This window comes from Pyricularia grisea (assembly GCF_004355905.1).
Source record: "Pyricularia grisea strain NI907 chromosome V map unlocalized Pyricularia_grisea_NI907_Scaffold_10, whole genome shotgun sequence".
Classification (NCBI taxonomy): domain Eukaryota; kingdom Fungi; phylum Ascomycota; class Sordariomycetes; order Magnaporthales; family Pyriculariaceae; genus Pyricularia; species Pyricularia grisea.
In genome coordinates this window covers 729,409-740,706 of record NW_022156722.1, presented here as the reverse complement: position 1 = coordinate 740,706, position 11,298 = coordinate 729,409, and the positions used below count along the sequence as shown (strand labels likewise).

The window sequence follows — 11,298 nt, the reverse complement described above, 5'->3', positions numbered from 1 at the left end:
ACATAGCTGCGCCCCCTCCGAGACAGATAACAAAAAAGGCAGCACGTTCAAAAAGAGCTGACGTCGTAAGCCCCATGCAACCCGACAGGCAGGGACCATGTGAGCGGCTGACAGAAATTGCAAAAAAGGGCCCCCAGTTGATTACCTATTTCTCTCGGTCTTTTTAAGCAGTAGAGATTTGCAAGGTGACGGGGATTGTCATCTACTGGTAGGAGATCAATCTGACCTACCAGACCAGAATAAAACAACTCTTATACTCGTACTCGCCCTGGTTCTGTGCTATTTTATTAGCACTGTTAGCTTTGTCTTCTGTTTATTTCGGGCCATCGCATTCGGTTCGGCTCCAATAAAATCAGTGGTTTATGACTTGTTTGTACCAAAACGCAAGGGACAGACAAGATCCTTGCCTTGCTAGAGCTTGTAGGGCGGCAAACCTTGCACATTGCAAACTGCCGGGCTTACTCGCGTCTCGACCTCAACCTGATTTCGACTTTGCAGTTAACTTATCACATATTGCCCTGCTGGATTAAGTAGGAAATTGTTCCCCAGCCCTACAAACTGCGAAGGACACAGATCTTTTTGGGCACATACGCACATCCTCAGACTTTGGACGAACCGAACACACTCCCGGCCCTTGCGCGTCATTACCTTGGCGGATCGAAGCGCTTCCACGTACCCCGCCACAGTAGGCGCGACTAAGAAGGGAACTCAATCCCATCCATCGTCATTGCTCTCACCCACTCGACCCTAAGGAACCTGGAGACGTCAGCACTTGGCTTTTTTTTTTTTTTTTGCTGCAACCTCGGCGCCATTATTTGCTAGATTTGCTGGCGCGAGCCTTCTTTCTCAACACAACAAACACGCACATACACTCGGCAGATATCATGGCATCCTTAGCAGCGCCTGAAAACGGCACAGCCGTCAAGGAGAACGGTGCGGCTCATGAGAATGGTGCGGCCACCGGCGAAACGAGAGAACTTCCGGTCCGCACAATTAGCACAAAATCTATACCACCACCAGGCCAGTCGTTAACTGGCAAGCAAGAGCATTGTAAGTTTCACTGGAGCATGTGACGGATATTCATGCAAAGAGCAATCCCGGAGCAAGCTAGGGCATTTTAAAATGTTCAAGGGCAATATCATGTTGACCAGATTCTCGCATTGGCAGACCTCAAACGTGAACTCGTCGCCGAACAAGTCAAGAAAGAAATCTCAGAGCTCAACTCGCCAACGGCATTGCGCCGATTTGGTGCCCCCTTCAAATCAGACCTGGGTGAAGTCTCACCACTAGACTCCGACCTCCCAATCCTCCGATACATCTTTGTCCATCATGTGCGCGAGTTCCCGTTCCTCGACAAGGCGAGGGAAAAGGAGTTTTGGCAGGACAAGCTGCAGGTCTTCCTCGAGTCCTTTGCTAGTAAGAACATTTCGTCCTCGGAGGACCGTCTGGAGGAGACCAAGAGGCGCAAGCTTGCACTCAAGGCGCAGAAGCTGGTTGAGCTCATGATTGTATCTGGCGTACCCACCTCATCGGGCTACGAGGAGCGTATAAGATTTTCCGAGCTCGAGGTTGTGGACCGTGATGCCATTGACACAGGTGTTCTGTCGACCATGCCCGAAGGCAACTACCTCAACGGCTGGGATGTCAATGTGTGCGCTGTCCGCATCAGCTCGACCAAGAGGAACATCAGGCACCACAAGCATGCAGTAAGTTCCCTGAAGACCTCGATGACGTCGTTCTTGAGATTAAGCGGCGGGGTTGTCGTGCGTTGGATCATTATCTGACAGAAATGGTCTCTTCTAGGAATTCATCCTGCGCGTAAAGAGGAAAGGCGAGATGGAGCATTTCGTCGCGCGCAGATATGGTGACTTTTCTAAAATGCGTAATGCCCTGCGGACCGAGCTTCCAGGAAAGATTCTCCCGCCATTGCCGAAGAAGAACAAGAGCAACACGTCGGCTGCGAGCATTCTTGGTAACTTCTCGCGCAAAGATGATGACGACAACTCCTCGGTGTCGTCCGTCTCGACACAAATGACAGGCAAAGATGGCTCCGATGGCGGTAAAACTTTGTCTGTCAGAAGCCTCGCAGGTCAGTACTAATGAGAGTAAGCAGGAATTTTTTGTTGACGTAAAGCTGACCTTTTCTTCGTACTGCAGGTCACAGGAGGAGTGCCTCGTTGTCCGGTCGGGGGTCACCTCGTGTTTCTACGGATGGTCAACGTAGCCCTGGCCACAAATCAGACGTACGTCGGGTCCCTTGGCGTTGTGCTGTGAATGAGAAAGTCACAATCTAACTGGATGAGCAGACTGTATTGTTTCGCGAGAATCAAAGAATCTCGTTGAGAGCGTTTCTGCGATCGTTGTTGCAGAACACCCAACTGGCCCACACTAAAGCTATGCAGGAATTTCTTACTCGTGACTCGATAACGCCAACCGACGATGATATTAGGGACATTATACGAAGAAAGGAAGTTGACGAGAAGCGCATGGAGGAACAAAAGAAGTTTTACGACATTGCACGGAAACGGGCAGCCGAGTTGGATTCATACATGGAACAGTATGTTTTATCTACAATAAGAGATTACCGTGATGTTGCTTCCGGACAGTTACTAACATTCCTCCACAGGTTCCGCCAAGATATCGTCGAGCGCAATGGCCTTACTATGCTTTTCCAGGAGATCAAAGAGAAAGAGACCATTCAGGACCTAAGCATACAATACCAAAAGTTTGCAGAATGGCTGCGGATCGAGGTTGCGGCTACCATTTACCATCTTTTCCTAGCTGAGGATAACTCCCCAGAGCTGTTTGCGCAGGCCAAGAGGATACACTCCCTTATGCCATATACACTCATGAAGAATGCAATTCGGATCGCAAACCCAGCGGCAGTCATGTCGGGCATCCTCGACATTTTCCTAGCGCAACCGTTTGGCACGCGATCGCTGTTACAGCGAATCTTTTCAATGACGCTAAATGACGGCATCCGAAATTTCCAAAAGTCGATCGATGCGCTCGCGGCTAGGATCGACGACCAGCTTTTTGTGGACAAGCTGAAGAAGTTTACCGAGGCTGAGGAGCATATCAAGTTGGCGATTCGCGAGGAGGCTGAGGCTGATGACGTCGACATAGTCGTGGCAATCTTGCGATCTGAGCTGATTGAGCCTCCGTTGACGGCTGAGCAGATTGGGAGGCTCTACAATGCATACGTAGCTTTCAACAGCGCCGTGGAGAACGTCGACGAGGAGCTCAAGCAAGGCGCACAACTCTTCTCGTACTTGAAGCAAATGCTCAAACTTCAATTACGGCAACGCGACAAGGAAATGATGTTGCATTTGATCGAGGAACCAGTAACTCTTCAGCTGTTCAGAGATCTGTTTACGATATTCTACGAGCCTTTGGTCCGTGTGTACAAATCAGCCAACGTGTACAATAGTATTACAGATTTTGCAATGTTTGTGGATGACACGATACAGGTAGGTCTTGGCCTTGGATGCTGTGGTTTTCTTTTTGCTGAACTCTACTGACATATGAACTCTGACTCAGGTTGTTGATCAATGTCGCGAGCAAGATGCCTCAGCCGATCCCAACCAGACTGTACAGGCATTCATTGATCTTTGCCAACGACACGAGCACAACTTTTACAAGTTTGTTCACGAAGTGCACACACATGACAATGGGCTCTTCACGCAGCTCATGGGTTGGATCGAAGGCATTCTGGAGTTCCTTAGGCACGGACCCAAGAATGGCACTCTCGATATCAACGCGCTGTTCGAGGGTGGTATTAGCACGGGGGTTGTGGACAAAGAAAAGGCGATTGCGGAGATCAACCAACTGATCGCATGGCAGGAGGCGCGCAAAAAGTGGCACCAGGACAAGACGCGGCAGAAAATGGCGGCCGAGGGTGGCGTGGACGGCACCGTCGGTGTGCCGGTGGGATTCAGGTCGAGCGACTTTGGGCTTGACCAGATGGACCTGCAAGACATGGCGTACGACGACGACAGCGGCACGGACGAGGAGGATGCCGAGATCGAGGACGAGCTGGACCCTGTTGAGGCCGAGCGCAGGCGCAGGGCCAAACAGCGTGATAGGCTGCGGAGGAGGGCAGGCGAGCCCGAGAAACCGGCCATTTCAGAGGTGCACAAGCTGAGAGAAAACTTCCTTTCGATGCTTCGGATGGTTTTGGCTGAGTAATGGGATATTATGGGAACGAACCTGGACAAGATTGGTTATTCGGGGCTTTTTTCTTTTGGTTTATGTTGATAGTTGGGGTTGGAACAATACCAAGGATATGGGTGTCTTGGTTTTTCGGAGAACACTTAACTCTTTGCAGTGGGGATCGTTCTTTCACCGGAGCACAACATGGTTTTGTGGGCGCTGTATAATGTGCAGTATAGAGGGTACATATCTGCGTGGCGTTCCATAACTTGCATCATTCTAATAGTGTCATTCTGCTTCAATGAGTAGTTTGCAAAGTGGTTCAGTTGGGCAGCAAAGAACTTTTTGCGGTATTGTCGTGAAGTAACTTGACGTGCGAAATATTTACTGGATTTGGACTTGAAACTTTTGGTATGAGTACTACAAGATATATTTTTGGGCTGAACTTTTGTCGTAAATACAACCTTTCGTTGAGCACGACTCTTTACAGAGTTTTTCTCAAGAGAATCAGTGAGGCTGGCTAAACGCGATATGTAAATGTACCACCTTGGTACTGTCCATTTAACAAATATCATCCTCATTCGACCTGCTCGTAGGTCACGTTGATCGGCATGTAGTGCTGAGGGAGGACGCCAGTACCTAGAAGTACTTAGTGTCAGCGTGAAGAACGTATCTAATGTAAAGATGGTTTACAAAAGCGGGACTTGTGCAGACAAACAAAATGATGAAAAAGCATCACGGTAGGTACATGAAGCAAAAGGAAAACGAGAAATAAGGGGGTTAGCTAAAAAGAAAAAGGAAAAAAAAGGACTTACCGTCATCCCAAGTGACGACCCAACTATCCTTCTCACCCGAGGGGAAAGCGATCCACCTCCCACCGGGGGAGCCGAGGTATTCGAGGTAGCTGGTGCCCGCCGGCTCACCACCAGCGTCTCTGATGCCCTCGACCATGTCCCACGACGACCAGTCGACCCTGGTGCCGTCGGGGACGTCGATCGAGTACGGGTCGCTGATCTGCGTCAGCGTGCCCAGGCCGTCGGTCCCGACCAGGCCCAGCACGCTCTCGACGATGCCGATCGGGTGCGTGTGCAGCTGGTACTTGACGTTGGCCTCGGTGCCGTCCGAGACGTCGACGGGGAAGAAGCGGACCGCCGGCGACCCCGGGTGCACGCCCACTTGGTTCTGGTGGACTGACAGCAGCTTGCCGTCGATGTTCTTGTTGACTCGGCTGGGTAAGATGGGGGAGGAGGAGGAGTGTTAGTGGCTTGAGGGGGGAAGAATAGGGGAGGGAATGGGAGGTTGGCGGGGGGGGACGTTACCTGGAGATGCGCAGGTTGTAAAATGTCGTCTCGCCTGGTTGCTTTGGTGGTGCGGGTGCTGCGAGTGCCGTGGTGGCTAGCAGCGCGGTTGCGATCTGGGTGATCCACTTCATTGTGACTTGCAGTTTGTGTTTTTGTTGGTGGTGGAGGGCGTGATATTGGGATCTGATATTAGGAGGATGAGGGGCAGGCAGGGTGTAACAAAGATGGGCAAATGTGATGTGTACGTACGTGATTTATATACTTGAAAATATGGACTTTTGGATTTTAGGTTCAAGAAAAGAAAATGCTTAATATCCTAGTTTATGTGAGTAGAATGATGATACTCGATGAAATAGGGCAAGCTGCAGTCACTTATACTTCAAGCCTCAAAATCAGGGGGCAAGGTTTAAGCCCTATATATAACTTTTTTTTTTGTTAGTTTACCTAGTTACTCATAGACAGACTTTAACACATGCTGCACAACGTGTTCGATTGTGGCCTCCTTCTTGCATCACATCACTACCAAGGAGAACGTCGTGATGATTTTTTTTTCTCTCTCCATGGTTACAATGGTCAATGACCAAGGCCAAGGCTGGGGACGAGAGTATGGTGTGATGTCAATCTCATGTTTTCCCTTTCCTGGTCTCTATCTCCGAGAGTACCCAGTAACAATGCCAGTCCAGAAAGGATTTTTGTATTGTTATTGTCAGTATAGAAAACTTTTCTTGGCCAATATATGGGATATTAAAGAGACATGGCTGATCGGTTTACCGTTCAATTCAGCCGCCACCAGTAGTAGTTGAAGTTGTTGTAAGACCCCGCATTGATCGAATGCCTTGGATATTCCTGCATCGTAAGTACCGGTGACTGAATTCCTGTTGCCACTGGTGTTACATAGCTTGATCTGATTTTCTGTGTTTCTTTTACCAAATTCTTTTTTGTTTCCCATGTCATCATGTTGACGGGTTCGGTAGTCTCGAACGACCTCACATGTTTTTATTTTGTTTTCTCCCCTACGGCTAGAGACGGCCAAAGAAAATCAATACATTACGAGACATGTGCCAATATGGGCACATGTCGACTGATGTTGAAGTGCCGTCTTTCCATTCGTGGATGCAAGCCGCTGCAAGACGACTACTTAGTCCCGATGGCTGCATCAATAGGGTACCACAAATACGAAAAACATATAATGACGAATGCACACGGAGATGCAAATTTCAATATAATCAAATGATTGTTGGAACTTCTAGAAGGCAATTTGGTCGAGCTTCCCGCCACTATTTCTGGGCGTAAAAAAAAAAAAAAAAAAAAATCGAAAAAGACCGTGGCAAGTTCACAGCCATTCCCTCGCTACCAAAGGTTACTCTGGTACAACTCTTTCAGGGTTGTTTTTGCTATAGTACCTGCAGCCAAGACCTGGCTACCCAGAATCGAATAGTGGGTAGTTGGCCTTTTTTTTCGTCCTTCGAGCTCCGGCCAGGGGCCGAGAGGGTGCGGAAACAGGCGAGGTTATTTCTGGGCGAAGCTCTTGTGCAAAAAAAGAAAACTAATAATAAGTTCAGGGGCTATTATCTGGGATATACGGAATGAATTTATTAAATTACTGGTGCAGGTTCGTCCTTTTGACGAGTCCGGCTGAAGCCGTTACAACCCGTAAAATGAAGATGCGGTGGTGCATTTGGAGAACTGAGACAGTCAGGTAAGGTAGGTAGGCAAATACGGAAGTTCGGCAGTGAACAATCAAGGATCCCCATGTTGATCTTTGTTGCCTCTTGGATCCCATCGGCAAGCAAGTAGAAAAGAGGTAGGTAACCGCAGTGGATATGACATGCGTCACATCGGCTGTAGAAGCTACACAGCATGTAAAAGACAGCATCTTGCACCCTCAAAAGCGTCGTCGACAGCTAGCTATTGGTGAGTCGAGTCAGTGCTGCTGCCTTTGCTCGGTGTAGCTTCCAGCATCAAAAACTTGGCATTTGGAGAGCGGCGGTAGTATTCCGTGCTTCATTTCATCCTCCAAATCAGAAGATTTTTATTTTGTTCAGCCGGCGGCACGAACTTGTCAATTTTTTTTCACCAGTGCGTGTTTCTCAAAATATAATCGGCAAATTTGACCGCAGCCTGCAGTTGGACATCGATTTTGTGAAGCATGCAGACGAATGATCATCAGGCCTTACTTTTGATCAAAATATTGAACTACCGTTGCCTACATCAGAACCCGGCATTCCTCCATCTGGCAAAACCCCGTGTTACGGGAAATGGGCACCGACGATCTTTTTCATGTTCGGCCGGCCCTTGGTATTACCCGTTAGATGTGTGGCCGGATTTTGGGTGTGACTTTGCCATTTTGGGAAACTAACAAAAGTGTTTGGAGATACTATGGAAGTCGAGGCTGGTTTTTAAGCAAAGGATAGCAAAATATTAAACTGTGAGAAATGATCCTGACCAACATTTGGAAAATATATCAAGTGGTTGTTAAGCAACTTGACAGTGAGGGATATACAAAACGACAGACAAGGCAAGGTCATTAATGTATCTAGGTAGGTAGGTAGGTAGGTATATAAGTGACAGCCAGGTACCTATTAACCTACCTTACTTGCTTTATGTACTTTTGCAATGATATTTATCACAGTCAAACTGCTGAGTGAGTGGCAATATTTAAACGAGAACTGAAAGGTATTGTATCTGGTGCTACTGGGACACAGCTCAGGACCCGGTTGGATTCAAAGCATCACTGGCTCGAACGCGATCCGGTGCTGCTCCAAACCTGATATTTGCACCACAAAACTCTTGTTGTCGTAGTTGATATTGTCCCTCGCCTCAAGAGTTGTGTTGCTCTTGATGACTCGGGCAAGACCTTGGTGCTAGCTAGGTGCCTAAGGTAGCTCTAATGGCAAGTCCGGGTAACCTTGCAATATCTGGACTCCGTAGCAGCAAGAAAATACCTACCTACCTTACCTACCTTACCTACCTATGTACCTAGGCGTTAATACAAAGGGCTTTGACCGAAGGGGAAGGAACGATAGAAATAAGCGTGCACTGTGCTCTGCCTTTGGTCTCGACAGTGAACCAGGTCTTCACCTCTCCAATTGCTCTTGTTCAGTCCCATTCTCAACTCTATCTCAACTTGGCCTTGTCTGCCCTCTTCTCTTTGTTGATTCTCACCACATCCTCAAGTTGAACTTGGTTGTCCTTCGTTTCTTCTACTCAAGAACATATCCGCAATCATACCGGACCGACCCTCGTTCAAAACCACTTCTAACCTCCCTCGAATACCTGAGACATCATCACACGCCATGAAGATGCGAACACTCTTCACCCTCGCCCGTGTCGGTGTCCTTACCGCGCTGGCAATGGCCGTTTCTGCTTTCCCGGCTCCTGAGCCGCAGACTGCTAACCCTTCTAATATGCCTTCTGCCTCGGCCATTCAACCCTCTTTGGCATTCTCACCCCTACCGCCGCAGGCTTCCCTTGGTCCGCTCCCGCCGCCCGAGTGTGAGCCACGGACTCTTTGTGTTGAGGGAGTCAACAAATGTGGCAAATGGGAAGGGTGGGTTTCCTCCAACTTTCATCTCCCATGTGCTAGATAAAAGCCGCCCCTCCTGGGCCTTGAAGCTGACACACCTTGTCTACATGGACAAAGATGCTGGGACACCTGCAAGCCCTGGATGAGCCCGACCGAGCCGGTGTGTGTGCCTTCTTCGACATTGGTTCCGGCTGTGAACCCCACCGCCGAACCTATTGCCACGCCTGCCATATGTGAGCCCGGCATCATGTGTGTCGCTGGCGTCAACGAATGTGGAGTCACCTACTCTGGGTAAGCTCTTCTCTCCTGTTATCAAACCGGGTGTTTGTCAGGTTCGTAGCTGACCTCTTCCAAGATGCTACGACACTTGCACTCCCTCGCTGGAGCCCACAGCGCCCTCCTGCATCCCAGTTGTTGAGACTCCAGCCGTTCCTATAATCACTTCGGTTGACGCTGGCTCTCTTGTCACACCTGCTGTCACGCCCGTTGTCACTCCTGTTGTAACTCCCATCTTGACTCCTGTTTTGACCCCTGTCACAACTCCATCCCCAACTGTTGTCATCGTCAGCCCGTCGGTCGATATCTGCAGCACCAGGACAGTCTGTGTCAACGGAATCGACGCATGTGGACAAAAATATGGAGGGTAAGAAAGCTCGTTTCTTCACCTTGTTGAGAAAAGGAGCTCGGATCCCTGTGCAGCCATTCCCCCAACTAACATATTACACCCGGTAGTTGCGTTCTCGACTGCAAACCTTGGGCAATCACCACGCCCTCGTGTTCCCTCAACAGCCTGGCCCAGATGACAATAGTCACTCAGCCGCCTTCCTTTACCACTGCGCTTGCAAACGCGACTCTGCTAGACCCTATTGTTGAAAACTGCAGCTCGCGAACTGTATGTTGGGATGGAACCAACGAGTGCGGTGAGATGTATGGAGGGTAAGTCAAAATGCCGTGGTTTCCATGGCTGAACAAGTCCCAGAAGGCCCTTTTCGACTCTCGAGGCTTTTGACTGATGTACTTGTAAACACCAGATGCTTTCCTGACTGCACACCTTGGCCAACATTCTCTAAGCCACCCTGTCCTTCGATTGAGGTTAAACCTACAACCTTTTCTACAATTACCTCGCCTCCTGTCATCAGCGGCACGGGTTTAGTCACCGGTGTCACTGGAACGAATTGCTTCAATCGGACAGTATGCTGGGAGGCAGTCAACAACTGCGGTATCCCCTATGGCGGGTAAGTATATGTATATATCTCTTGAGAGATGCGATCACCAAAAAAAGAAAGGAGTAATAAGAATGTAACCAAACTGACGTACACGCGGTAGTTGTTTTCCTGACTGCCGTCCTTGGCCTACTTTTACCCGTCCAGCCTGCCCAACGACCACAACAAGCCCTATCGTGCCTTAAAACAACTGAAGTTGTTGTCTCTGACACGAAATGGTAGCTCTTTTGCGAGTCTTGCAGGGAAATGGCTCTATTCAGTTATAATTTCGGTGCATCTTGTCGAAAAAGGTTACTATGGCTATGTAGCCATTTTGACAAATTTCAGACTTGATAACCTCGAGATGAATACCTTCTTCCTTGGGGAGACCAACATCGATCGACTTGTACAACCCCGAATTTAACTAAGCTATGAATTAATGCAAAGAGGCAGAACCTGCGCGTTCATGTTGTTGAATCTTTACCCGTGCATTGCAAATTAATACCTCTCTAGGTATTGTGCACCTTTGGTACTTTATTCAGAGTTCGAGCTTGTTGTCGTCACAATTAATAGTTAGCATCCCGGCCCCGGCTCTTCCGGACCTTCCGGGTCAGGTTTCCCTGGAGACGCCGCGATAGTCCATAGCTGTCCAAGCTTGCTGTCATGGCGACGTCAACGATGAGAACAGAACCCCATCAACTTGCAATGGGCCCCGGCGGATTTAATCTACCGGTAAGCAAGGTAGACAAGTTAGGTAGGCTATGAGCTGGATGACATTGGGCAGCAACTTTGACCTTCCTAACCGGAGGGCAATGAATACGCGGGATAAAAAGAGATGGAAGTCCGACTTGATAATCTATTCAACCGCCTTGAGCTGACTGACTATGCGGGACTTTCTTTTTCTTTTCCCATGATACGACCAGGCAGGGCGAAGAAGCACTTTATCCCGTCATCGGACTGAAAGAGGTGACAAGAAGGCTTTTCTTTGGAGAGGGAATACGGGTCTCCCCCGCTTATCTTTTCGTCAAAATAACCCACTGACTCAACCGAAGGCCTTTCACTATTGACTACGTATTATTACTTGGCGAGCCACTTCCCAAAAAAGTCCGGCCCCCCG

At 48.9% G+C, this 11,298-nt stretch overlaps 3 protein-coding genes across 3 annotated transcripts; 2 read left to right on the top strand and 1 right to left on the bottom strand.

Annotated features, from left to right (window-relative positions):
• Positions 1-234: 234 nt before the first annotated feature.
• PgNI_11743 (uncharacterized protein) lies at positions 235-4,503 on the top strand. Its single transcript, XM_031131707.1, has 7 exons — positions 235-1,050; positions 1,168-1,706; positions 1,804-2,089; positions 2,158-2,243; positions 2,307-2,557; positions 2,627-3,470; positions 3,541-4,503. Exons 1-7 carry the CDS (start codon positions 885-887, stop codon positions 4,186-4,188), a joined length of 2,820 nt encoding a protein of 939 aa, XP_030976336.1. The 5' UTR covers positions 235-884; the 3' UTR covers positions 4,189-4,503.
• Positions 4,504-4,525: 22 nt separating this feature from the next.
• Positions 4,526-5,812, bottom strand: PgNI_11742 (uncharacterized protein). Its single transcript, XM_031131706.1, has 3 exons — positions 5,472-5,812; positions 4,968-5,380; positions 4,526-4,791 (listed from the first exon to the last, which is right to left on the bottom strand). The coding sequence occupies exons 1-3, from the start codon at positions 5,582-5,584 to the stop codon at positions 4,730-4,732; spliced, it is 588 nt and encodes a 195-aa protein (XP_030976335.1). The 5' UTR covers positions 5,585-5,812; the 3' UTR covers positions 4,526-4,729.
• Positions 5,813-8,749: 2,937 nt separating this feature from the next.
• PgNI_11741 (uncharacterized protein) lies at positions 8,750-10,218 on the top strand (the record flags this gene model as incomplete). The annotated part of the gene is made up of 5 exons (XM_031131705.1): positions 8,750-9,003; positions 9,097-9,270; positions 9,335-9,622; positions 9,712-9,915; positions 10,011-10,218. 5 exons carry the CDS (start codon positions 8,750-8,752, stop codon positions 10,216-10,218), a joined length of 1,128 nt encoding a protein of 375 aa, XP_030976565.1.
• Between the last annotated feature and the right edge of the window lie 1,080 nt (positions 10,219-11,298).